Source organism: Pyrgilauda ruficollis, unplaced genomic scaffold, assembly GCF_017590135.1.
Source record: "Pyrgilauda ruficollis isolate IOZ18807 unplaced genomic scaffold, ASM1759013v1 scaffold3, whole genome shotgun sequence".
NCBI classification, from domain to species: domain Eukaryota; kingdom Metazoa; phylum Chordata; class Aves; order Passeriformes; family Passeridae; genus Pyrgilauda; species Pyrgilauda ruficollis.
Genome location: NW_024524377.1, coordinates 19886767 through 19914629, shown reverse-complemented (window position 1 = coordinate 19914629; position 27863 = coordinate 19886767). Strand labels below are relative to the sequence as shown.

Below are 27863 nucleotides of genomic sequence, written 5' to 3'. Positions count from 1 at the left end.
AATGTACCATTCTTAATAAGAAACTAACTATATAAAAATGTACATTTGTAGCCTACATAAGTTGTGGTAGAATCTGCAGAGAAGACAAGCAGGAGTAAAATGAAATCATAAATACAACAAACTTACAGCAGCTTTCCCTTTAGAACCTTTAAATACTTATTCCTGAAATTTCATGTTTAGATTCCAGTCACACATTTGTAATTTTGCAACTAATCACACAGCATTAAAATGAAACAGGAGTTTCATACAAATACATTAGTATGTGTGTGGGTATATACCTCTATCTCATATTGCTGGATGCAGTATTTCAATGAAGAGTAACTTACTGCTTATTGAAGAAATATGGTTGTGTTCCTAATCTCTGGGAGAGAGCATGACAGCACTGATCTACATCTTCAAGCACCTATCAAAATATACAGAAGAAAGAAACAAAGATCCATATTGTCAGGAAGTAACACCATTGCAAGAAATAACCTCCTTATTCTATTATCACCAACAGTGGGAACAAGGAATGTAACATGTTGGAATATCAAAAGCTGTTAAAGTCAGTCAAACCTACACAGCAGGCAGGTAGCAAAGCGTTACTTAATCTAACATTTGATGTAAGGCAACTCTGATTAAATGCTTCCCATAACATTTACAACTAAGCTTAATGAAAGGTACTGACTTAAACCCCACAACCTGCCACAATCCCACAAAGAGTGCCTATCAGCATCATACAGCAAGCAGGGCATAGAACTCACAGCCTATTTTCAGGACTATGGCCTAAACTAACACTGACAGAGTTGTACAGTTGTGGCAAAATATCCTTCCTTGGACCCCATCAGGTTGCACGTAATTTAAAATTTTTTGCTGCTGAAGGCAAATACCTGACTCCTGAAAATGTTTAAAGTACAGAACATACATTTCACTACATCTATTTCAGGAACATGCTACTCTCCAATGCCAATTAAAAAAATAAAAATAAAAAGAAATCAAAAGGAAAAGAGGGTAAAGAAATAAGGTTCACTTTTCATACTTACCTGTTCAAGTGTCTTTTCAGCCCATCCGATGGCTTTCATCTTGCGCCTAACCTCCCACTGCTTCTGATAGGACAAAATGCGGTTAAGAGGCCATGGATAAGGAGAGCCATACCTTGGGTGAGTAATCTGTGTTGAAAAACACAAAGGTACTGTGTTATAATACAAGAAAATACAGATACCTCTTGAACAAAACAGCTGATATTTAAACATTTCTCTCAGAAAAGGAGCTGCAGAAGAGAAAAGCAGCTGTGTGTATGCTGTAACTATTTGCACAGAATCCACCATTTGCAGCATAATTATTTAAAGCTATTATTTCAGAAACATGAACAAAACCTCTTTCTATCTATTCTGCAGTCAGCTCCCTCCAGTAACACAGCTTCCCTAAAATGCACATGCAAGTGAAATTAAAGTGAAAAGACTTTATCATTAATGGTACAAACCCCCATGTTTCATTTATGAGTAGGGACTTGCAGTTGTGAGCAAAAGTGTTTTCTCATTAAATTTTAATTAAGATGAATGCTGCGGAACCACTCACCTCCTCTACTGTAACATCATCACACCATTGGAGATAGAGCTAGAAAAAGAAAGAACACTTACTAGAACTTCCTAATAAAGGAGAATACAGAGACAATCATTTTTCACTAGTAGAATTTTCTTTTCTAAATTAGATTAAAATTTCCATTTCATTTCTTCTCACAGACCTTTGATGTACAAAGAAATTAAAACTGGAAGGCAAAAACCCAGCTGCTAGTCCTTACTTCACCAGCACCAAAACTAAGCTGAGACCAAAAGCCTTCTCCTGCTGCCACACCACACCCAGCTCCAGGCACAGGTGACCAGCCCTCAGCTCCTCAGTCACCTGCATCCTCCCAGTGCTTCCAGCACTGCTCCCATGCCAGGACTGAGGCACCTGAACTGGCCACAGACAGGCAGCACAGAGGATCCCAGGCTGCCAGCACACACAGTGTGCACATGGGGCAGTGACAGGGGGTGCCTGGCCAGGCAGGGGTGCGCTAGGACCCCAGGAACCACTGGCATTTTCTGCTCAGTTACTTCTACAGCTGTGTGCCACACTGGACATAGGTGAGGGGAATCATATGTGGCTACAGGAACAGGTCAGCAAGCAATCAACAGTGCAGGAGAATTTATTCCTGTCATTTCACCTCAAAAGCTCATGACCTAATTTAGGAACAGCACTATTTCCACTACAGGGAAAAATCCTAAAGTTTTCTTGCCTACAGTGTGTGGAGTTACTAGGGTTTGCTGTACCTCTGCTGTCAAGAGCATATTATTGACCAATTCCATGTAAGCTTTCATCTCAGCTTTTTGGACTTCATCCAACCCATCACTGAGAGAATGGCCCTAATGGGAAAAAGAAAAAAGACACACATGTAAGAATGGGTATTGAATACTCAGCAACGTACGACCCAAGGACCTTAAACATCAATGAGCTTGGGCTCAGATCCTATTCTCTTACACAGTTCAGTAAAATATTACATGTGAAATTTTTACATCAGTATCCTTTACGATTAAAACCAAATCATCATAATGTAACTAATCTGATCTATACGAAATCTAAACTAATCTACAAGAAATTCAGACTATTATCAGTTATAGATGAGCACACTTTGAGCACACAACCTCCTGGTTAGTCTATCCCTATGGCAAGAAGTAAACACAAATTTACATCAGTGGTACAGATTCAACTTCTCAGTGAAAACATGGCATTTTTTAAAATAGAGGGGAGGGCTGGGGTGGGAGAAAAAAGGCAAAGTCGAACAGTATCTGACATTTCAGGATTTAAAACAGTTTATTCCAGGCTTAAGACCTCTGAGATCCAGACACAAAGCACGTAAGAAAACAGTCTCAGAAACTGGCACTGGTATGCAGCTATTCTGCATAGAATTTACTTGGAGAATCTGAGGAAATGACAAAGAAAAACATTTTCACCTCACGAACTCCTGTTCCACGATATCTTTCTTTTAAAACAGCACTAGATTCCTATACTGTTTTAACAAATTCAGTAACATTCCAGAAAAGCACACTAAATCAGCACAATGCTAAGCAGGATTAACATTCATAATTAATGAAAACAATGTACTATTACCTTGGCTTTTACAAACTGGACTATGGGCCCAAGTTCAGATACTACTTGATTTCCCACATGAATAAAGGGTACTTTGCCTGTAAAAAGAGAAATGTATTGTAGTAATGAGACAGAGGGTAGTGGGCTGAGAGAAGGGAACAAATGCAAACCTTCTCTGAATTGTCATTAAACCATTATAAAGAAAGGAAACAAGGTAAGTGAGCAAAAGTGAGTAGAAACAGTAAAAGACTCCAGGAGTAAGGGAAAAAAGAATATATGTAATTCTGCCTACATTTAAAATTGAAGCAGTATCATCTTCCTTCTTGTGCTCCTTGTTTTTAGAAAAAGAAAGAAGTCTTCAGACCTAAATTAGATGCCAGCAAGTGCGGACATGAGGTGTGAGTGGCAGAAAAAACACAGCATATAAGTGTCACCAGTCCTAGTCCTGCACTTGCAAGATGCTCCTGTGTGCCTGGATTCAGCATTTCAAAGCTCTATTTACTAACAAATAATTCATATAACTGCATATTTTGCTTTTGCAGGGGTTTCACTCCTGCCAAGCAATTGCTGGTTTTAGGTATTTTTTAAATCACCTCATTTCACTGCTTTAACCAAAAATATCAGTACCAGCAGTAGAACCCATGTAGCTGGCAGACATATACTGACAGGAACCTCCATATGGCAGTCATCAGCCAGAGCCAGGTAATCAGTAAATATGGATCTCCTCACACAACAAAACTCTGGGACAGAGCGTGAGGATCTTGGCACCTGGCGTTCTGTAGTTCTTTCTGATTTTTAGGCAATATTCTGAAGCTGATGTCTGGGCATTTTTAGGCAGTCACCCCCAACAAAAACAGGCTGTGTACCCTTCTAACACTTAACATTTTGGCAGTGGGTTTGGATTTTTTTCCAGACAGTCTCATGGGTCTCAGGAAGACTTAAAATCACCTGTCACCCTTAATACTGAAAATGTATCCTGGCAATCAACTCCCACACAGAGTAACAAAAGAGAACCTTTCTCCAGTATTGTTTCATTGCAGCAATAGGAAAATATAACAGCATTTCCTGGAATATTCCCTGAATGCAGAATAAAACCATTTTTGGACACATATGTCTTTCTGCTTCGGGACATTTGAGAGAAGGTTTCCACCAGGCACTGAGCCGTGTGAACACTTCACACAGGTACGCATTGTGCCAATGCTGCTTTGCATTTCACGGGTTTGATTGCTTGCAGAGGAGAAACTGCTCTGGAGAGGAGGGGGAAGGCAACCCACACACAGAAGCACTGCCCGGCTGTTATCAGCAAGACAAGGCCCAGTTGCCATGGTATCAAAATGGAGGTGTAACACAGTAATCTAAATGAAGGCCACACTTACCAGATGGGGACATGTACTCAGCGTTTGCCCTGCAAATCACCCGGATTGGCAGATTGCACATTTGCAAAAAGGCCTGGAAACAAAGAGTCGCATTTGAAAAGCATTCGTACACCAGTGGCAAACAAATGTGCCGTTCTCAATACATTTGCCTGTGTTAGCTGGTTCCCAGCACACACTTATGAAGTATAGTTCCTTGCATACTGTTCTTAGGAAGAAAGGAGAAGGGTAAGTAAAAGAAAAACAAAGGCATTTTAACTTCATTAGACAAGTGCTTATCATTCAAACACTCACTGGAATTCTTCTATTTTTACTGTTTTGTCGAGATGGGCAAAGAAGCAGTATCTGACAGACACAATTAGTGCTGTGGCTGTACAAAACTGAGTGACATTTTTCCCCTTTTAAAAACCACAATACTCATTTCTCCCAGCTAAAGCTGGCTAGTCAAGGTAATTTTATATAACATGGCAAACACATATGGCACCTTCCCACATTATAATTACAATAGCAGCCAGAAATTTTACTCTGTGATACTGTCAAAGCACAAGTCTGGTTTGGGACAAAGTATTATTTTTTATTTATGGGATTCATGGAGAGCATAAGTGATCAATTTACCGTTTCCTTCTATCTGTGTTCTTTGATTCAAAGCTTTCTCAGAAGGCTAACAATTTCTGTCAGCACCTGCCACTACCACAAAATCCACAGGCTGTTTCTGTTGAAATACCAAAATGTCAAGACAAATATTTGCAGTTTGGACAGAACATGGCAAATAAGGAATCTCTTACTCGCTAGAGACTCTCACAACTCAGCTCAGTCCTATCGTTCATTTTGTCTCTGCAATTAGATGGGTCACAAGTCCACATTACAAAATTATTCTATTGCCTATTTTTACAATGTGACTTGAGGTAAAAAAGGCCTAGAGCAACAAGGCTCCCACCATGAAGAAAAACAGTGCTGTAACACAGCACTTTCTACACAAGCCTCCTCCCTGCTTTTTAGATGGCAGGATCTGGCAGTAAACCACATTCTTACAGTTTTAGCTGCTCACACTCTAATCACACACGTGAAAGCAACCTAAACTTTAAGATTTGCTATTCTTCATAATAGAGCACAGATTCTAGTAATGTTAGAAATCATTTCGTCTACCCTCAGTTAAAAAAATCAAAATGAAAAAGAAATTTAAGAAGACCCTAAAGTAAACACCAAATCAAAAACCTGAGAAAACTTTCTTGGAAGAGTCAACTTCAGTTCTGATGAATACTTCATTAAATGAGAGACCAGGACTAACACTGAGAAGAATGATTCAGACTGATCAGAATGATTCAGATAAACCCATCCAGTACTGAATTTACCACATCAGTCTTCCTGCAAGATTCTGAAACAGTGACCACGACTACTGGAGCTGCCCCTTCAGCAGCTTCACAAGGCTTCTTCCAGCAACCCCCTTCAGCATCCCCATGCCAAGACCTGTTCCACTTCAGTCTTTCTCTATATTTAGGATTGGCTTTAAGATGAGTGATGAAACAAACCTAAATATGTAATATACTATGCAATATTAATAGTATAACCTAAATATAAAATACAATCAACTTAAGAACAGAATTTTTTTTAAAAACCTGCTATTACATCTTTTAAAAGGTAGAAGCCCAGGGAATAAAAAGACCAGTATGTCTGTCTATTGTGAGCTGTAATTTGTATCCAAAGTATGACCTGCTCAACTTTAAGTGCTCCTTACATAATGTTCTGCAGCAAAATGAAGGAAAAATCCTCAGTATAAGATCCTTTTAATCCTTATTGAATCTACACTGCTTAACTAATCATTAACTAGAGAAGTAGGCCAGTATCTACTTCTTACTTCAGCTTAAACTAATGGCACACTGGACACCATTGAAGTCAACTACAAAATTCATGTGAATCAGCAAAAGACAACAGTATTATCCCAAATTAGGAGGGCTCAGCCTAAGAAATAAGCCTTGCAATTTGCATTACTATGAGTACTTACGTTCTTTCATTGATGTAACTGACAGGCTTTGGAAATTATTAGCATTAACAAGTCAGGTGGTTTTGACTTTTCAAGCACAGTGAATGCATTCCATATTTATGGAAATCATAGTTTCTTTTAGAAGAAAAACAAGGACAAGGATCATGACCAATGCATTCCTATAAATATTCACTGCCAGAAATTTTTTCTGATGCATTCAACTAGGTATGCTAGATATTAGACAATAATTGATACTAGACAGTAAGTGGCATGAACTATTACCTAAAATAGTTGAAACTGGAACAGATCAAAGAAATCTTAAGAGAGAGAATATAGAACAAAGCAGCAATTTCTCTGAGTCTTTATCTCATTACACGCTTTAGCCCAGTGATCAAGGGAGGATTTGTTCCCTTTTTGACCACTCACACAGAATGTCAAGAACCAGCACATTTGGTGTGCAGATGGTATGAGACCACCATGGCTTCCAACTCTGATAAAAGATGCCACGGAACACTGATTACTTCAGCTCAGAACATCTTGCTTCCCTTTGGGTAAACCCACATACACAATTTGAGCAGGCAAGTTACCCTTGCTTTTCTTGTGAGAGAAATCTTTTTCTGTGAGCAAATTGGAGTGTGCTCATCTCCTCTGAGAGCTTTTGGGCAAGAGACTGAAGGCTGAAACCACCCCAGTGCAGTTTTGCTGAGATTTATGAAGATATCAACACCCCTTCAAAGACACGACATCAAAAGTTGAGCAATCTGAAAGACCAAGGGCCCAGGCTTATTCCAGTACATCAGAGATTATTGTTAACATCCTAAATTTGGCTGATCAACTCAAAAAAGGACTGAAAGGGGCCAACTGAATTCCAAGTAACACACAATCTAGTTAATGACACCCTTGTGAAAATTCACCAGAAAATGGCAAGCAAGACAGTAACAGCAAAACTAGAAACAAAACATTTAACTGAGTACAGCCTGTCCCACCTCACAAAGTTCCAAGTAACAGCATTAAATTTCCAGCTCCCTTCTCCTCTGGAAAAAAAAAGTGTACTACCAAAGAAAGAAGAGGGTGACACTATAGGCCTCAAGCTGGATCTCCTCCAGCACCAGACCAGAGGAACAAAGTGTATCCTTTAATTGGATGAGGTTAATGCAAGAAACAGATAAAGGTGTTAAAAAAATAAAGATTTGGCTTAATAGGGTCTGTCAGTTTCTCTCCCAAACATGCTCTCTGCCTCTTTCCTGCAGTCTAACAGTATCTAACACCCAGAAAGAGAAGGAATGAAGAAATGTGAAAAAAAAAAAAATTTTAGCAATGATATCTCTCTTTTTCGAGACTGAAATCACTGAGTCTACAGTGCTGCTACTGCCCCTGTGCACCTTGTTTTTAATGGGAGACTTTGCTGTAGACAGAGATGTTTCTGCACATCCATGAGGAGAAAGGGATGAGAGGGAGGCAAACAGAAGCAACCAGATGAATAATGTCTGTCCTCCCCTACCCTCCCAATATTTACTGTTACAGAGTAGGGAAAAAAACGTTGTGGACAATGAATTGAAGAAAAGTATGGAGAAGCCTCTCAGTGCCTTTCTTGCCCCACTGCACACTGATCCACACAGGACAATGGTTTGTATTGAACTGCCTTATACTCATGGAGAACAGGGTGAGCCAATCTGTTTTCAAAATCAGGTGGAACAACCAAGTTCATGTTTTTGCTGAGAGAGAAAAAGGTATTGGTTACTATGTGAACAGGGCTGATAGGAAGCTTCGAGGTGACACTTGTTACAAAATTAATCAAATATCTTATGCCTATCATTCATTTCAATCATGGCAGTTGACACCTCCTGCCAGAATTATGGAGTATATTTACAACAGCATTGCTTAAAGGACACAATTCAAGTAAGGCTTGCTTCTTCTTATAGCCAACCCAACTTAAAATTCAAAATATAAGTAGGATGTTTGATTTCAATTATCTAAAAAAACAATCAGGGCAATCACGTTTGTGCTGATTTGGCATAGTTCAGAAGCCCAGAGCCCAGAAACCGCAGCCAGACACAGGACAACTCAGCCCACCCTTCCCTTCCCTCCTGCCTCCCCACCCTCCTGTTCTCACAAGACTGACATCCTCACCTCTGCTGCTGCCACCCCCAGAACAATGCAAGAAAGGGGTGCCATTGTGTCTTCCTCTGATGACAAGTATGGGAAGTGACTGTACATGAAATACAATGGGAAGGCACAGGAGAAGGGAAAGAGGAGGGTTTTTTATTTATTACTAGAGTTAATTGGTTTAGTTGTGATTTTCACTCTTGCTCTCCCTTCCTCTTTGTCCTGCCAGCTAAGGACACCATCAGCTGGACACAGGACACGCGTTGGGCAGCAAATCACCCTGTCAGAGCTCCACCACAATGCTCTCCTCTTCCCCTACAGTTTCCTCCCAGAAAAACACATATGAGCAAACACATACACTCATTAAAAATGAGTTACAACTTGAAGTAAATCATATCCAGATTGCAGTTTCTGAGATCAGAGGCAAGAATGAAATTACTTATGCCAAGACTCAAATAGTTCACAATTTACGTCGCCACATGAGGAACACTATTTTCAGATGGCACAGTCCAGGCTTCATTTGAAGATATATTCATGATTAGTTTTTAATAAAGAACGAGCCATTCCAAGCCATATCTTAGTCAGCAGCACTTCTAAAGGCACTCACACAACATACTGTTAGGAAGAAGGAGTGAAATGCATTTTCTGTTTTCATTTTTATGTTATTTCATGAGCATACAATGGACAGTATGTGATGACAACTAAAGAGTTATTCTCTACTTTACTGCAGGAACACATTTTAAAATTAAAACCCATGAAAAAAATCTACAGAATAATTCAGTTTTCATATCAAACAGCTGCAGTCCCTGTAACTGAAATAGTGTGTCTAAGGTTATAAATGAAAACTGTTCAGTATCATTGCTTGAGTGACAGATTAAATTCCTAATCCAGTTATGGTAATGGCCACATGTGTAGTTTAACATAAATTAAGATCTTAATTATATTTGTGACTATTTTAAACAAAATAACAAATTCCTCTGTACCTGTGAATGTAATTTATAGCAAAGCCACGTTCATTCTCCAAAACAATCTATTTTATACTGCATCATGGCACTGGCTCTAATGGTATAATGTAATTCTTGTTGTACAATGTAGAAAGAGTGGATTCACTGGTAGCACAGAGGTTTTGAAGATAAATGAAGATTCTATTCATTCAGAGGTAATTTCATCTTAGAACTATATGAAAGATGTTTCACTCACAAACAGTACCTGTATAGCTTGGGATTTAAGAATGTTTTCAGCAACAACACAATGCTGCTAGATTGATTATGTTGATACTGCATTTCTCATCATAAAGATTTCCAGCTTTTATTCTCTTTAAAAAAAAGGGATTGGCAGATTTTCATTTCAGTACCAAGCTTTTTGTTTAAGACTCAGCAACAAGTTCAAATTCCTGCAAATGTTTTGTCTAGAGAAAAATCAAACCACAATTCATACACACACACACACACAGAGAAAAAAAAATCACAAATCTGTCAAGGGCAATTAATCATGTATGATTTACACATTTATTTGATTACTTGTTGAAGTAAATAAGCAATTGGTCTGTGTAACACAATTTTAAATTGCCCAAACTTCCTTCTGTCATTCAGGGCTAAGAACAGACAATTTTAAAAGCACTTCCCTGGAATATGTTAAGACTACTTACAAGGACATTGACTGCACAAGCAATTAATACATATCTTAACAAAATGAGCTGCAGGCTCTCTAACCTCAGGACAGCTGTCAGAATTTCCAGAATTCTGAACATTTTAGACAGCCTTTTGAGCAAGACTATGAGACTAACTGTATAAAGATTCCAGAAGAACCTGTAATAAAAGAGGCAGTCTCAACATCCACATTCCTCTTCCTGACAAGTTGGAACAGTGCAGAAGATGCTTTGAGCTGCCATTTGAGGCAAGAGGCCTGGCAGAGTGCAGCTGTATTAACCCCCTCCCTCCTTCTTGGCCAGGCACTAAACAAAATGGCTTTACCTGCACCAGGCATCAATGAGACAGAGCCTGGACAGGCCCTCTGCTTCAGACTGAAATATACTCTCCTATGGTAATTCAGTTTTAATCTACTTCAAACTCCATTATTCCCTTCCTAAAGTTTTAGCATTGTTTTGTTATTGAGATATATTTGTGTAAAGGTTTTGGTAGCTTTTTTTCGCTCTGATAAGCCAGATAAGCAGGAATACTGTATAATGGTAGCTGCACATGGAGAATGGTTTTAACCATGTGTCATGTTACCCAGGAGGTGTGTTTTCATTAACATTGATGGGAAGAGGGCTGAGTGTCTCACAAGAACAGAGCCTTCATTCTGTTACAATCTCCTTTCAACAGCTGGATATTCATTACTGGTTAGTATTTTCCCTTGATTTAAATAAATTTGCAGTGAAAATAAAATTCCATTCAATACCAAGGCTTTGCCGCCCAAGATCAAGTGGACTTGGCTGTATAATACACTACTTCAAGCTAACAAACAAGAAGTGCAAACACCAAGATGTACCAGAGATAATGCGCTTGCTACTTGAAGTTATGTTGTATTTTCAGAAAATACTAAGAATCTGAACCCAGTAAAAGACAAAGAAATTGCTAAATTAGTCTGTTTCCAAAATAAACAATGAGCAGAAGAAGAATTTAAAAACCAACAAAAATAAACAAGCCTACCAGAATCAACAGCCAAGTTCCACAAGATGAGAACAATTTTTGTGTTTGGTTGGTTTTTAACTACTATAGGCACCAGCACAGTTACTCAGCAATTTCCAGAAGACTCATCCCTTCTCCCACCTGACATGTGGCTATTAAGAGCCCAGATTTTATTGCACAATGAGAAGCTGCAAGTCGAATCATTACTAAAACAGCAAGACTCAACCAACTTCCTATATTCAACCTGCGGCCCTCTCTACACATTAATTACATCTGCAGTGAGAGTAGCTTGCTCTGCTGTCTGCTTGACCTGCTCCCTTAACAAGCAGCACCTGAAATGCCATCTGTGTCGCAGGGTTGGCAACTTTGAAAGAGTCAGGTTTTACTCTGACTGTTTCTTACTATGGCACTGGATTGTACGTGTTATTTTATGTGTAGGTATCAGCGTGTATGTCCCTCTGAGACCTGAGAGCAGCTTTACAAAGAGGTGCTACAAGGAGATTTTATAAAATACCTGAAAGCACCTCCAGAGTCTTGCTGTTAAACCACGTCTCTTAAAGATTTGGTGGTGGCTGATTCCACATGCTCTTTCAACTCAAATTTCTGATGTTTTCACCACATGGAAGTTCAACAACCACAAACAAACTATGTATCTGCTCTGGTGATATTGATGTGCCCCAAAACAGTAACAGGAGGAAAAAGAATGACAGTCTATTAGGAAAGAAGTCCCAGGTACCAGCTCCCATTTCTCCTCCTATCCCTCATTCCCAAATTTTCCTTTGAGAAAGACACACATCCCCCAACTCCCACCACCCCCTTAAAAAAAAAAAACAAAACAAATAAACAGACAAATAAGCTCTCATCAAAATAAAAAGTAAATTCCTTATGCAAAACACACTGATGTATTTAAACCTCTCAGATCACTACATATCCTAGTATCGTTTCAAAATGGATCAAAGAAACCAAGAATAGTTATCCTTTCCCTGTCACAACCATGTTACACAGGTTCTTCAAAATTGATACAATTCTTCAATAGAGAATTATTCTATGAAGTTTAAGATCAGATATCCACCAGAGCGATATTTATAGTCATGGCTACTATCAGCTGTCCAGCTAGAGAATATTGAAGAAAAACAAGGATTTTTAATATATTATAGTTAATTTATCATCTAAGTGACATGTGTAGGATAACAATGTACTTGGAACAGTAAAGAAAAATGATGCATTAGAAAAGGAAATTTTAGGGTTATTTTGTTGGTGAGATGGAGGGGGTTGTGTTTTAAATACAAGCCACATATACATGTATTGCTAGATGGGAAGAAAATTCATGAGAACCCCCAAAAATACAGTTGTTGGGGTAAAAAGTAACACTGAGATCAATATAAAACATACTACTCAAACCAATAAACACTGCCCCATTTATTAGGTGTCTCAGAGGTGATTCCTCTTTCCAGCAAAGGATAAAGCTACCTTCTTCCTGTGATCGAATTTACTCTTAAAGCTATCTCCTAGAGTGCCAGACTGAAAGGAAAAAAGTTAAAAGATCCTGGAAGCAGCTACCATGATGAAGTGATCCTAACCTTTTTACCAGTAACGTTAGTTACAATCTCCAAGTGCCCCATTTTTGGTAAATGAGAAGTGACCTCTTTGAACAGCCCTCAAAGACTGCTTGCTGAAGCTTCTCTGAGCTAGACCACACACAAAATGCAAGATGCAGGAGAACAGTGCAACTCCCTGCTAAGCAAAGCAGCCACAAAACTGCTTTGAAGGACAAGAACCTTACAGACATCCTGCTCCCCACCACTGTGACAGCCAGGCCTTTGCTACTAACAGGGATAACGTCCCCTTGAGATTTGGGGTTACTGAACCTCACAGGTTAATGGAGATTACACGGACTTCACAGCCACAGAGGTGCTATTAAGTCAATTAGAGGTGCAAGTTTGTCAATTATATGGACTATTTCTAAAAACCACATTGGAGCTCCAGTCTGTACACATGATGAAATTGAAAAAAAAACCTACCAGAGACACAGAAAGATGTGATGCTCACAGCATGAAGCAAATATGCCCTGACTTTGGGCATATTTGGGCATAGTATTAGCTATGAGAATTAAATGACTGGCAAACATCATGCAAGATGCTACAAGACAAACATGCATAGCAGGTGACAAAAGGTATGAACCATGCAGTTCCCAGAGTAAGTAGGCAAGCAGATACTGTACATAGATCAATATAAACAAGAACACAAGGAGCAGAACTCTGCATAGGACTTTCAAAATCCTCAAATCCTTTAGGCTCTGTCACTTCAATGACAATGTAAAGCAAATCAGAGGAAGGAAGTAAGTCATTCATTTTGGCAGAAATAATTCTTAAATTAATCTTTTAGCTAAATATAGTTATGTTACCTAGATAATAATTTAAAAAATAAAATTGCATTAATATCTTTCATTTAGAAAATACGATATTTTACCTGAACAGCAAGGGAAGATGCATTATCAGAAAGCAAAATTTGGTCCTCTGTTGAAAGAAAAAAAAAAGAAGAAAAATAAACCACACAATTACAAAAAAACAGTGCGCATTTAGCTACTGACCTGTAACTGTAAACAATGCTGAGCTGCATTTCTTATGCATAAAACAAGCAGCACATATATAATTATTATGCAGCTGAACTAGAAAATTTATAATATGAATATTAAAAAACAGGAAAAAAATACCAGGAATTTTTCTCCCGCAAATGCAATTGCACTTATCATACATTACCACCAATGTTCAATAAGAAACACTAAAAGAAAAAAAAAAAAAAGCCTGACTTTTATGCCAATTACTCTCCTTCTAATCAAAGTTAAGTAAAATCGCATCTTCATACCTCCTCTGGCTAAAAAGTAGAAGTATTCAGAAACCTATAAAAGCAGCTTGCAGCTAATATTGCACACTGTGTCTAGGTCTGTCACACAAAAGAAAGATGACAAGTTCACTGCAATAAAAATTCCATGCTTAGAAGACTAGAGCTGCTACCTATTAGTCTTCATTACTTTGCAGTCTTCTGACAACTGTAGCAGGCTGCTGAGCCCCAAATGGGGGCCATAATGTGATCTGATGATATATGAAGAGCTGCTAAAGGGAGAGTGAACCATCCTAGCCTATACATTTTAACAGTTCCTTTTTACTGAGAGCCCACTTTACCACAAGACTTCAAAAATCTGCTGCCTCAGCTATTGGTGCAGTAAATCTGCCAACTGTGCCTGCAACCACATCATTTTACACTGGCTACAGCAGCCAATATAATGAGTCAATAATAAACCAAGGACCTTATAGGCCATGAATAGCTGGTTTATATTGGCAGATGCAAGCATAACTAAAACCTCTGACCAAACAAAAAAACACAAAGGACAATTTTAACAGTTTCTGTGCTTCCTTGCAGTTAATTATCTTAGTGCATATTTAATGTGTTTTCTAAAAATAAGGTAATTATTAATTGCCAAAACCAGTGTACCTACCCTTCAGTTGCTGATACAATGCAGCATTTTCAGGCCAAGGCTCTGCGGCTGTGGAAAGAGAAGAAATTAATTAAGCAAGCTGAATACCAATGTGCTTATAAATGCTAACTGAACACAAGTGTTACCCAGAGCAAGAATTTAGACTGCAAAGATGATAATGCAATATTTAGCCTGCCCTAAAAATGTCCCAGTGACAAGCTGTCCTCCTGTACTTCTCTCCTGCTCACAGGGGTACATCACGGAGAAAGAAGTCCCAGAATGTAATGTTGCAAGAAGAGATAAAATTCAAGCTACATTACAGAATGGTCTTGCAATTCTGAAGCAACTGATGCAGCTATTTTCCCTCCACCATAAAGATATCCTTGTGCACATTCCCATCCTAATTCTGGCCACTCCCAAGAGCAACTATTTATTAAGGTACTAAATGAAGAATTCTGGAGAGAACAGAACAATACACAGAGGAAAGAAGCACAAACCTCCAACGTGTGAAGAATGCTTTAGGGAAATGGAAAAGCTTTCTGCCTTTTAAAGTTGTGTCCTCACCATCCTATGTAATACCCACAGAGCCAGGAGCCCAGGCATGTCAAAACTGTGCCCACCAGGATGACCAGAGCTGCCTATAGCTTTAAGTCATGTACTGCTCAACCCTAAAATGGGAATGTCAATATGCATTCAAGAAACTGAATCATCAGTTCAAAACAGTTAGGCAGTTGTTAAAAAAATGAGGCAAGGAAATAAAAGACAATCACATCCTCCAGTTGAGAGCCATTGCATGTAATCAATCATACACCATATGAATGTAAGGGAAGGCGAAAATAATAATCAGTACCAATTTACTGTTAATGGTAGCATTAAGGTAACACTTCATCACATTTTTTGTATCCATTACATTCCTTGTTAATGTCTGATTAAAAATCTGTTTTTAAATATCAGTTCAAACCTTGCATTCTACCTAAAATAGCCATTTGTAAATAAAATTTATGCTCTAATCATGTAAATTACTTTTTAAAGCAATAATGCATATAAATAGCTATGTGCAGATCAAGCATAAATATGTCACTGGCTTAAGTAAGGCTTTGCATCTTCTCCCTTAGAACTCAAACTGAAAAAGTGCACAATTATCTAACTATCATTCCTTTTGGATACTCATGAAGTATTAACTTTTATGCAAGTCACGAAGAATGTAAAGCTTAAAACACTGTACACAGTTTTGTGAAGGTCACAGTCTCTAACATTAAGGCATAGAGCCTATCAGAGTGATACTAGTATGGGCATGAGAAAGCAACTAATCACATTTAAGTGTCATGGAAAAATGTTTTATGTTTTATTGTAGCAGTTATTGGTTTTACACCCTACCATTAAAGTTTTGCCCTGAAGTAAAAATTCTTGAGGTGGAAGTACATTTACATCTTTAAATAAAAAGAAACTAAGATAGTGTCTGCAATACTACAACCTTAAGCATTTAAAATAATTTATCTAATATACATTTCTTCAAGTCCACTGAAGTCTTACAGGAGCAAATGGAAGGAGGAAATTAAGAATGTTATTGCTATATTTTAGCAAACATCATTTCTGGACTCTGAGATACTTAAAGAAGTAACTGACTAAATTACAATGATCTTGTAAATGCTCCAGCCAAACAGTAAAAACATCCTTTTTACATACCCAAAAGGGTATACAGAGCTTCAATGCCATGGACCCATTCCTACTGAAACTTTTTGGCTGATCCTCTTCTGACTGAAATGTCAGATTTATAACTAATTCTTGGTTTCAAGCCTAAACTGGAAGTCACCTATTTTTTACACATGGCTGAAATACTTCTGGACCACAAAAATCGTACATTCCAAGAAATTCAGATTCTAATTCCAGTCTGATTTTAGCACTCAGCTATATGCAGCCATGGAGATACGGAGATATAATACACACACCACACTCTACCAGCTTCTTGGTACACAGAATCCAAAACCACACTGCTGCAAAGGCATGCCATATCCATGCTACAAACAAAAATACAAGTAGAAGATTGTGGAAGTAAGGTTTATACTGAAAAGGGCAAAAAAGGGCAAAACAATCTCCTAATCACATACTTACTTTCATGAACCATATCTGCTGACCCTAATTTTATTAGTGATGATATAAAGTCTTTATCCCACAGTCCTAGTACACAAGAGCAGACACCCAAATAGAGAGAAGGAAAGGACAAGGAAAATTTAAAGCCTTTGCATTCACTTACATACAGTTTAGTTGTGTACTAATATATGTTTCTGACAAGTAAATGAAACAAGGACAAACAGCCAAACAAAAATCTCAGCCTTCATTATGAGTACACCTGGAACTCTGAATTTCAGCTGTTGTAAGAAAATGGATAATACACCCTGCACTTGGCATCTGACAGTCTCCAGAGCGAGGTCACAATTCTGACTGTGTTTGGATGAGGTAGACACATGCTCACAAGCGTTGAACCAAAGTCTTCAGTTCTTTGTAATCAAAGCAGATCAAAGGGAACTGATTTCACTATTTCTGTACAGACTGGATTTTAAAATTATCAGTTTCACATTAAGATTCACATGTTATTACCTACATCCTAGAAAATAAACAAATTCTGCACTATGCATTCAGAATTGCATGCAGATCATGTTCCACAATACCTGTGGAGGTAGAAATACCTGTGCAGTACTTTAGAAATCAAATAACTACATACCCATTCACTATCTGTCCCATACCTTACAATTTCTACTCATTCTCCCTCTTCCAAGACATCTAGAATATGAAACATTTATTTCTAATGAAGCACGAAGTTTAAATACACACTGCTATGTAAGAGGTCCAGGCTCATCAGGTACAAGCTAAATTCAAGTACGAGCTCCCATGCTGCCTCTGGTCAGTTCCAAGGTGCAAACAGGCAGCCAAGGGAGACCAGAGCCCTGCTGGGGATGAGAGGAGGAGGAATCACTGAAGGCTTGTCACATGTCTCCACAAGAGGAGAAAGTGTGTAACATCTTTAATGTGCAGCAATGACTCTTGCCTTATGAATGTAGGTGAAGACATAATTTGTAGAATAATAGGCACTAATATTACACGCTGCTTCAGTTCTGTCATATTTCCAATCCATCAAGTTGATTAATGCTATAATAACTCCTCACAAACTTATCATTTGTGCACTAATGAAGTCAAATCCAGTTTATCCTTCGGCAACTATAATCTTCTGGTCTGTAGATGTTCATTTCCCTGCTAACCAGGGCTACTGTGGCACTTGGTATATAAAGAGAAAATTAACAAATGTGATGTCAATTCAGCTTCAGAAGCTTTCAACACAGAATCACATTTATGTGTTAGATCCTACACAACAGACATTTTTATCATTACTTGCTCACAGGATGAAATAAATGCCTGGAAGCATGCCTTACAGGAATAGCTTCTCTACATTTCTTAGGAATAAGGAACTATTTCATTCTTCCTTCTGCCTCCATAATCAGAGGAATTACTATTGTGTGGTTTTCAATGGGTCTGTCTCACAGGCTTGCAGTCTTTAGTAAAAATTGTTTTCCCACCCTACTGAAACTTTTCCCAGGATTAACAAATTCAAATATGTAGTCTTTCATGTGGATTGTCTGCTGTTCAGGACAATCAAATCTCATACTATTGTCTTTCCCTACTTCTCTACCACACTGTTTGTTGATTAAAACAATAATGCCAGTTATAGGAAACAGCCTATGGGAAACAATCTGTGGGATCATTCCTCTCCTCTACACCCCCCCTCCATTAACAACGTCTGAAAAAGGCCTGAGTTTGAAAGTAACAGGGAAACGAGAATTAAAAGGACATGGACACAGCAAGCATCACTACATAAGCCTTGTAATCCTGGGTGCTGAGAATTCAGCAGACACAGCACCCCAACAAATGGGGAGGTCAAACAGCAAGCAAACCTACACCAAATCTTCTATGGTTTTGTGGATGACTAAAAATGCATGAAAATTTCACTAAGCTCAATGTATTTGTTAGTCTAAGTGTTTTACTTATTAACAGTTTAGCATAGAAAATGCTAAAGATTTCAAAGTGATAACAGGGTTCTTAGTTGTCAAATTAGAAGAAAATTCTGTGAACTGTTGTGTTACACATTCCCAGTAGTTTTAAGTACTCAGGTTTGTAACTGTTGAAACAGATTCCTAACTCCTCACCTGTCATATCAGAGGATGACTTAGAAAAAACATAATTTTTGCTCTTAAAAAAACTTCCAAAGCACAGGAGTCATGACAGTCACATCAAATTCTTTGCCACTAAAGGTGTGTTGCATTAGGTGTACTTTTCAGATTTTCACATAGTGTGAAATGTTTTACTTGACCAACATTAAGACCAGAGAGAGACATTCAAATAACAATTCGATTTCAATGTTTCCAGATGTTTCAGACTGACATTTCAATAATAAGACTTTATCTACCCAAAAACTTTTGGGGCAGTAAGAGAAAAGAACGCACACATGCTGTAAGAAGACATACTCAAGAGCAGTGAACCCCACTACCAGCAGGGGACCAGCAGCTCACCTGAAGCCTACACATCTCAGCTCCAACTGAAGCTCTCAAAACAGGACATACTACACTTGCACACTGGTGAACCTTAATCCAAAGAATGAGAGGCTGCATTAACATTTCCCCAGTGAAGTCTGCTCAAGGAAGCACCGTATCGCTAAGATGCTCTACAGTGCCTCAGCCCCACCAATTCCTTGGCTGGGCTGCTCAGAATCTATTTTTGAGTCCACAAAACTTGGTTTCAACTTCTGCACTCTGAATTACTGGGAAACTCTTCATCTTGTGTCAGTGCTGCCAGGATGTACGGGGGAAACAAACATTTTTACCCACCTTCCCCAAGCAGCTTCATGATGATGAAAGAGATGTAATGAAATAAATGGTTTACAGTTATGCCTTTAATCCTCTTACTTAAAAAATAAGACTCTGACTGTGAAAATGAGAAGACAAAATACTTTGCATGTTAAATTGTGGAATATGCTAAACATCAATTTAGCCACTTCAGTCTAGTAAGAATAGCCAGTTTCATAGTAGGGTAGGCAGGGTGATTTGCCCTGTAGTCTGCCACTAGTTTGGCTTGCTGGTAAGCTGTGGCATTCTTGAATACCAGCCACAGACAAAAGCCAGAGAGCTCTAGATCCAGGCATCAATATGATCTCTCTCGAATGAGAAATGAAGTCATCAACAAGTTAAAAGTTTTTTAGGAAAACACTCAACTTGAAATCAGACTGTTCCCAGCTCTCAGCAATACCATAGAATTCTGTTGGGACAAGAATATTTTTAGAAGGCAATGCAAATAGAAATTTTCTTCTGTTATAAAAGCTGCCTATGCCTAATAGGAATGAAGGCTAACAAACAGTAAATCAAGATAATTACTGAATTACTGCCCCAAATCTCCTCTGAACTAAAGTTTACTATATTCTCAGTTTGTCACCAGTTTATTCTGTGATATCTTCTGTTTCTGTAAATGCAGTATTCAGTTGATTAACAATCTCTTCCATACAGGTCACTGTGTGCTGTTGTGTAGGCAAGGCTAGGATCTGGCCTGGGAATATTTGACCTTCTTTAACACAGCAGTTTCATGAAGTGTTCTGAAGTTGTTATGGATCATATAAAATCACCCCATTTGCATGGATCACTTTCCTTTTTCTTACATTTTTCTTAAACACTTTGATCCTAAACTTACATAAAAAAGGAGGAAAGCTAAAAACATCTGTATTTACCAGTTTGGTTCACATGGCATTAAAGGCCTGCTGTAAGAGCCAAGAGGCAAGATATCCTCTATTAAAAACAAGCAAACAAAAATACTTGGCATTAATCTGAATCACTGTATTGCAGTATTACAGCTGGAGAGATTAACTTACACATTATTTTCACACAGTTTCCTTTAGCCTCTCCCTAGGTACAGATTTGACTAAAATATAATGAGGATTCTCAAAACTGCTTTTTCACAAAAGTAAACAGTAAAAAGAAATTCAGTCTTACATCTGGGCAACATCTATATCCAACAATATTATTTACAAGTCTCTAAATGTCATGAAGCAAACATTACAACAATCATCAGGAAAAGCTACTCTTTTTGGTTTCCATAGAGTGGTGATATGGTGGGGACCTGCTGCTCAATACCAAAGAATCACAGAATATTCTGAGTTGGAAGGGACCACAATGTTCTAAATTTAGTAGCCAGAAGAAAAACACATGGAAAGCTATTCCCCAGACTGCAGAAAGAAGGAGGATTGTAAGACACTTGATGTTAAAATGCATCAAAAAAGAAGCAGTTCATACTCTTTTAACACAAATCTGTATTTTCAAGTAGCAATACATTGTTTAAAAAGAAAATGCCAGGAACTGATGTGTTTCTAGTATTCAGGAAATAAGTGGAGGGGTACATTTTGACTAATAAAGTGAAGCTGCAGCCACTTTGGAACCAAAGCAGTTAAATGTCTTCATCTCATACATTAAGAGGGATCAATAAAGGAAGTACATGAAAGTTGTGAATAAGCTTCCTTCAGACCTACCAGTTCAACCCTCCCACACTGAGTACACATCAATTTCATGTAATTGCCTGATCCTGTAAACTAACAAGGGCCAAGAAAAAGCGAAAGCATCAGCAACTCCCTGGCTCTGCTGACAAAGGACCAAAACATGTTTCATAGTGCCTTGCCAAATGAAAACCAACTTTCACACTAGTTAAACACTATGCATTAAATCATGTATCAAATAATTACATCATTTGCTTAAATCTGTCCCTGGCCTCCTTTGTAGAGATATTACAATTCAATAAAACATGACTGTCCAGTAGTTATTGATTGAGCAGATATTCAATGTAAAGACTCAATCTCAGCAGCAATTCTCAAACTTGAGTTTCCTGTAGCTGTACCACTATGAGGGTCAGCATGAGACATTACTGCAGCAGCCATTTAATATGACATAATCTGCTTCCCCACCCTCCAAGAAAGCTATTAATTGCATATATTTAAGCATTAGTCCAATTCTGTTACTGTCTTTGAGTTGACTTTCAAGAGTGTACACATCTGTGGTTCAGTCCTCTAGGGTGCTTAGCACTCTTGCTGCTCGGGCAGGCCACAGGAGGGAGATCCTGTCAGGAAACAAGGCCAAAAAGATCTCAACAAAATCAAGTCCATAAATAAAAGTTGTTCCTAAATCAACATCTGGATTTCTTCTGAAAAATCAGACAGCGTGCCAGCTAAATGATCTCAAAAGATTTATTTATAAAGTCCTGACAAGCTGGAGTTATTTTACTTATTTCTGATATTCAGCATAAGTGCTCCATCTCAAAGAAGATCTGTAATTCTTAAAATTAGCTTTTTATAGATCTCTAAATCAATCCCTTCCCTTTGTGCTACTTAACTCCCTTGCTCCTCTTTGGTCCCGACCCAAAGTCAAACTTCAAGCACAGGAGCTGTGAAGAGCAGGACAGCGGAGGTATGACACTTATTAATGCCTTATTGGACTGGAACATTTCTTACCCATGATATCTACATTTGTAGAAATGTACATTTTAAAATCAGTCCTTTGAAAACTCTCCTAGATTGGGATCCTTCTTTTCCGTGGTAGTCTGAAGTTTTCCTCCCCTAAAGATGTTTGGCTGGCAGTGTGATCACCACTTCTGCAGAGTGCGCCAAGGAGTTCCCTGCTTTCTCGTTCACAGCACCCCTGCTCCAGTCCACACACATCTGTCCCACCAGACAGGACCTCAGTAGCCCACACCTGCTCCAAAAGCTGCTTCCCACACACAATTCCAGCGCACCCAGCCCTGGCCCCTCTGGCCTTTCATTAAGGCTCCCTTTCACTGTCTCATTCCCTATCCTGCCCACAGCCCTAAGCACAGCAGCACCAGTCTTGCAAAGGTGCGAGATGAGCTGAGATCTCTAGGCAGGAGAGCTCTGCAGGGTAGAAATGCAGACAGTTGCACTGGTGCAGCCAGCCAAGTGCTGCTGCTAGCAAGGGGGAAGATGCTGCTTTAGGGCTCTGAGCCTTTAAGTCAGCCCATAGCAGACTGTGGTATTTGCCACAGCACCTCTCACGCCCTCCCTCTCCTCTGGGAACACTGCAGACTCCCTGCTTCAAAACCTGAAAACATTTATCCTGTTCTCTTAATCATACCCTCACAGTCTCCCTCATTTCTTTTCCAAAGCTTTCAGTGAGAACACTACAATGCATCCAGAGTTTCTCCAACATGGCATTCAAATGCAAAAGAAAAAACCACACATGCAGTTGAGCTTTGGAAGTTCTTGCTAGGAATGCAAACATTACATTGGCTTCACTGTCATTATACCACAGCTAGAAGGCAGAACTGTTAAAAATTCCCATCTCTCAGCATTTTTAACTTTCTAATTCAGTATGTACAAACCAATTTTTCTAGTTGAGGTCCCATCCTCTCCAGTGAGACTTGTCCTGCATTCTTTGCAGCATCATTGGAATTTCTTCCTTTGATGTTTCCAATACTTCCTGAGCATTTCGTGGGTTTTATTACTACATATAACTTCTTATAGTTTGTGTTAAAACATCCATGTTCATATGATATCTATGTCATCTTCCTAATATCTAAAGACTAGAATGTGAAAGTAATAATAATACAAATTTGAGATCACGGTGTGTATTTTCTCTGTGTCTTCACCATGGCTTGCATGCAGCTGCTGTTTCTCACTAACTTTCAAAAGAGACAGCTGAAAATGCCCAGCAGGGAACAACATGTGATGCCTGTTCAACCAGAGCAAAGAACAGCAAACAAGCTCTTTCATTTATTCTTGTTTTGCAAAAAAAGGTGACTTACCCGGTCCAAACCTACAGGAACAGACCGGGTTAATGTCTGAGGACAGTCAGAGAACAGAGCATCCAAGGACCAGAGAGAAAAAAGGAGTGAGAAAGAGAAGAAAAATCTGATTCCTCTCCAATGTTGTTCTCACTATTTGCTTTTTTTTCTACGACCTCTTGAGCTGAGGCTCCAAAACAGCACTCTCATCCAAACCACCTGCCATGGTTTCATCAGCCAATGAAAGTTTACTTTCAAATTCAAACTGGACAATATCAAGATAGGTGCTACATTTGGTTTACTAATTTTGTTACCATTATTTCCAGAGCAATCTCATTTCTGGAATGAGAAAAGAAGACATCGCTTTAGCAGAAAACATGTAACAATAAAATGCTGATTAGAGAAAGCCTGCTTAGTCTTAATGGAGACAGAAACAATTATAGAAGCATGCTCTATTATAAACTGTAATTATGCTGCTGCTTAAAAACAAGAAATAACAGTATTTCAAAATGAAATATGTCCTATACTACAATAATTGTGAAAGTAATGTTTTCCCCAACCTAAAAGAATAGATTGGATAAGCAATCCACTCAAAGGATTGGTTGAAATCAAGTCATAAAACATGTCTGAGCATAAATTGGCAAGAGTGACATAAGAAACTTGCTTATTGAAACTGAACAGGAGTTAAAAGGGATTCCTTTCAGCTTGATTACCAAATGAAAAGCATACATGTAAAAAATTCTGGAAGATAAAATCATGTAGTCTGACAAATTTGGTATTTTCAAATAAACTCAAATTTTTCATTACAAGAACCTCTGCAGCAGGCTTAAACAATCTCTGCTGACAACAACCTATTTTAAGCAAGAATAACGTTTTTTTCCACCTCACACATGGAGGAAGTGCCAACACTTACCTATGCGCATTGTGATGCACAAAATGCATGCTCAGTTTAAATACCCTGTCTTTATGTATGGGAACAATTCAGGTGGCCAGGTTTTGTTCCCAATGAATTTTTTCTCACTCAGATTGAAGCCTGTCTCAATACCCAAAACATGCATGTCAAAGATTTATTTGTACTCTGGCATGCCACATTGGAGGCAGACTCACTGAGAACATAAAATACCTTAAGGCAGAGGGGCACCTGCTTTTCACACCGCATTCATTTCCCCTAGTACTGAAAACAACCTAAGACCCTTGGACATAACAGCAATAAACAGAAGTCATTTTCTAGAGATCAAAGGACAAGCAACAATTATTATTTTCTCTCTTTTGATCACTGACCTAAAACTAATGTATTCTGGGGGAAAAAATAAAGCATATTGAGTAATTCAGTGATCAATTAAATGTATGTTCAGCAATCATTTAGAGATTATTTAAGCAGTCAGCTTCTCAAAACTACTAGAGTTAGATTAATGTTGTAGACCACTTGAAAGCTGGCACTCTAATTCTTCTTATAGCATAAACATTCATTTCCTATCCTGTTAATATGTGATTGATGCTGAGCTACTCTAAATAAATTCTCTACCATATTATTCAATTAATATTTTCTACAGTTTAGAAATGGATGATTTAAACTGTGATGCTTCTTTCTCATGAATGCTTGCAACTCAAGAGGCTATGGAAATACTTGCTTATTATTCCTTGAGACATAATATCAACCTCTTTGTATTTCTGAATGAGCAAATGGCTGAATGCCACTAATGCAAGCATTACACACCACACAGGTGATTCAGTCATTGCCTAGTGTTTAATCATTGAGGCATTAGAGCAGCAGGCTGTGCCCAGCATGGTCAGGTGAATGCATGTTGCTCAGAGAGGATGCTGAATTCCTGCAGCACTCCAAGAAGCTGAGAACTGCTGGGCACAGAACCACTGAGGCTGGAAGGCACCTCTGGGATGCCACACAAGCCACAGGCTGCCCATCTCCACTCTCCTCCAGGGATGGAGACTCCACAACTGCACTGAGCAATCTGCTCCAATGTTAAATCATCCTCACACTGAAAGAAGGTTTTTTCAGATAGTGTTCTCTGTAGTTTGTGCTGAGATGGTGATAGTGAATGCCAAGTGAAGTGAAGACAGGTAATACTTTAAAAAAAATCCAAATACAAACACAAAAACGTGTCTAAAAGAAAGTTATGTTCCTCTTCTCTACTAAAACCCTCTCCTAAACTTTTAAACATTTCTAGAAAGCAAATTATGCTGAGCTGATTATCTTAAATACTTGTATGTAAGGACCCATGCATTATAGCTGTTATATGTTAAGAGCAGCAGCAGCCCGCTGCAACTGCTATGACAAAGGGACATCTTCATGAACAGGAACCCAATGAAAAGCCAATGAAATTTCATTTTTAGGAGCATGAAAAAAATTCTAAATCATTCACAACCACAGATATGGCATATCCCAATAAGATGCTATTAAAACAAGTGTAATTGTTAAGCAGTATTCTTTCCTTGCAGATACACCATTTTTCTTCCTCACAAATATTCCTAGATCTGGGCAATATCTTCTTAGTACCAGAATTAAATCCTCCCTATGTCTGTGTTAACATCTCAGGAAACCCAGCTGTGTGGTGGGCATTGGCCAAGATCCTGGTTAACCTTCTTTAAATTTGAAAAATCTTTCATATGAACAAACTGAGCAATGTTGCCATTATTTACTTTCAATCTGGACCTGGTGCCTAACACAGATAGGCTACAAAGGTCATGACCCACTGGCAAAGGTATCTTTTATTTTTAAGGCAGATAACTGCTTTTGAAACTGTGAAATAACAGCTTTTTGAATAACAGAGCAATGAGATGCCTACATACAGTAGTCTTGAATTTGTGTTTGCAATTCCAGAAAAAATAAGTATTAGCAAACTGCCACTCTAGAATATTCATAAAGGTTACAGAGCAGACAGGAGAATCAAGATTCACTCACGTACACCATTATCCTTGTATTTCACAATATAAATAAAATATACTAAAGAGATCATAAAGGCAAGCAAATATCCTATTCTCCACATCCCAAGGATCCAGGGCTCTGGCCCTCAACCTAGGCATGGCTTGTGCTAACATCTGTCTATTAGCAAGTACCAACTCAGGAGGCCAGCACAACTTTCAAGCTTGTCTATGGGTACCTCTACAGACCCAGACTGAAGACCCACCACCTTCACGTGACCAACAAGTCAGGGTACACCCATAATAGAGAATCCAACTCAGATTCTTATGTGGAGGCCTCGACCAAGTAGCAGAAGGCCCAGCTCCTGAGACAAAACTCCAGCATCCTCCTCAACAGGTCGGTATTAATCAACATGCTGTTCCCTTGCAGCATTTATTGTCTGGGAGTTCACATAGCAGCAAAAATTCCAGAACAGGCAATAAGAAGAAAGGAGAAACTGACCAAGGCACTTATCTTAACCATGCAACACACTAACTGGGTTTTGAACTTCCTAGCCAGACATTATCTACGGTACATGTTTTGGTTTTTACCTTAAGAGTTTATTATAATAATTTTTGCTAAATAGCTCCACAGTGACACACACTTCTTTCTGTTTCATCTCAAGGTCGCGTCCCGCACGGCAGCACTGACAGGTAGCAGAGGTCCCGGAGCCTCCCCGCGGGGACACAGGGGACACAGCGCGCACCCGCGGGCCACCGAGCTTTCCCACGCAGCGCGGCTCAACGCCAGCTGCCACAACTGTAAACATGACGCGGTTTGCTGGACCACTGAAGAAAATTAATCCGTTTCAAAGAAGTTATTAAATGAAACTAACGATACGCGCCGGCACAGCCGGGGTTAGGGAGCCCACACAGGGGACGGGCTGTGCTCGCTGAGGAGCCGTGCGGAGGGACCTGTCCGCGTCCTGCGGGGCCGGGCTCCGTACGGCACCGCGGCCGCCCCCAGCCTGCCACAGCCCCCTCCCCGCGGCGCCGCGGCCCCATCCCGAGGGGTCACCCCGGGGACCGAGGCCGCGGGAGTCCGGCTCCGCCGCCGCCCTCACCCCGCGGCTCGGAGCGCGGCGCCCGGCACGGCCCCGGCGTCCCGCCCGCCCCCGCCCCTCACCGGCCAGCTGAGTCACGAAGGCCTCGGCCACCAGCGACATGTCGCGGAGGGCGGGCGGGCCGAGGGCACGCACAGGAACTGGGCGCCGCGCCGCCGGCGGGACAACGACTGCATCCGGGGCCGGGGCGGGGCCCGCGGCTCCCCCGCCCGCGGGGCGAGCGCCGGGCCTGCCGGCCGTGGGCGCGGAGCCGGGCCCGCGGGAGCGGGCTGGGATGCTCCTGGGGGAATTTCCGAGCACCCCGGCCCGGGAGCGACTGTCACTCCCCTCTGGTATCCCAGCCTGAGGGCAAACCCCCGGGAGCTCCCGGTGGGGCGCTGCCTGCTC

The 27863-nt window shown here is 39.6% G+C and overlaps 1 protein-coding gene across 1 annotated transcript in view; it reads right to left on the bottom strand.

Moving 5' to 3' along the window:
• MTX2 (metaxin 2) overlaps positions 1–27656 on the bottom strand; it is a 29824-nt gene extending 2168 nt beyond the window's left edge. The window contains exons 1-9 of the mRNA XM_041473246.1: positions 27539–27656; positions 14695–14742; positions 13668–13714; positions 4485–4557; positions 3130–3206; positions 2292–2384; positions 1558–1596; positions 1023–1148; positions 327–403 (exon numbers count right to left, since the gene is read on the bottom strand). Coding sequence (XP_041329180.1) covers positions 327–403; positions 1023–1148; positions 1558–1596; positions 2292–2384; positions 3130–3206; positions 4485–4557; positions 13668–13714; positions 14695–14742; positions 27539–27578 — 620 coding nt within the window. The 5' untranslated portion in view covers positions 27579–27656. The remainder of the gene's footprint in view (positions 1–326; positions 404–1022; positions 1149–1557; positions 1597–2291; positions 2385–3129; positions 3207–4484; positions 4558–13667; positions 13715–14694; positions 14743–27538) is intronic.
• Positions 27657–27863: the final 207 nt, after the last annotated feature.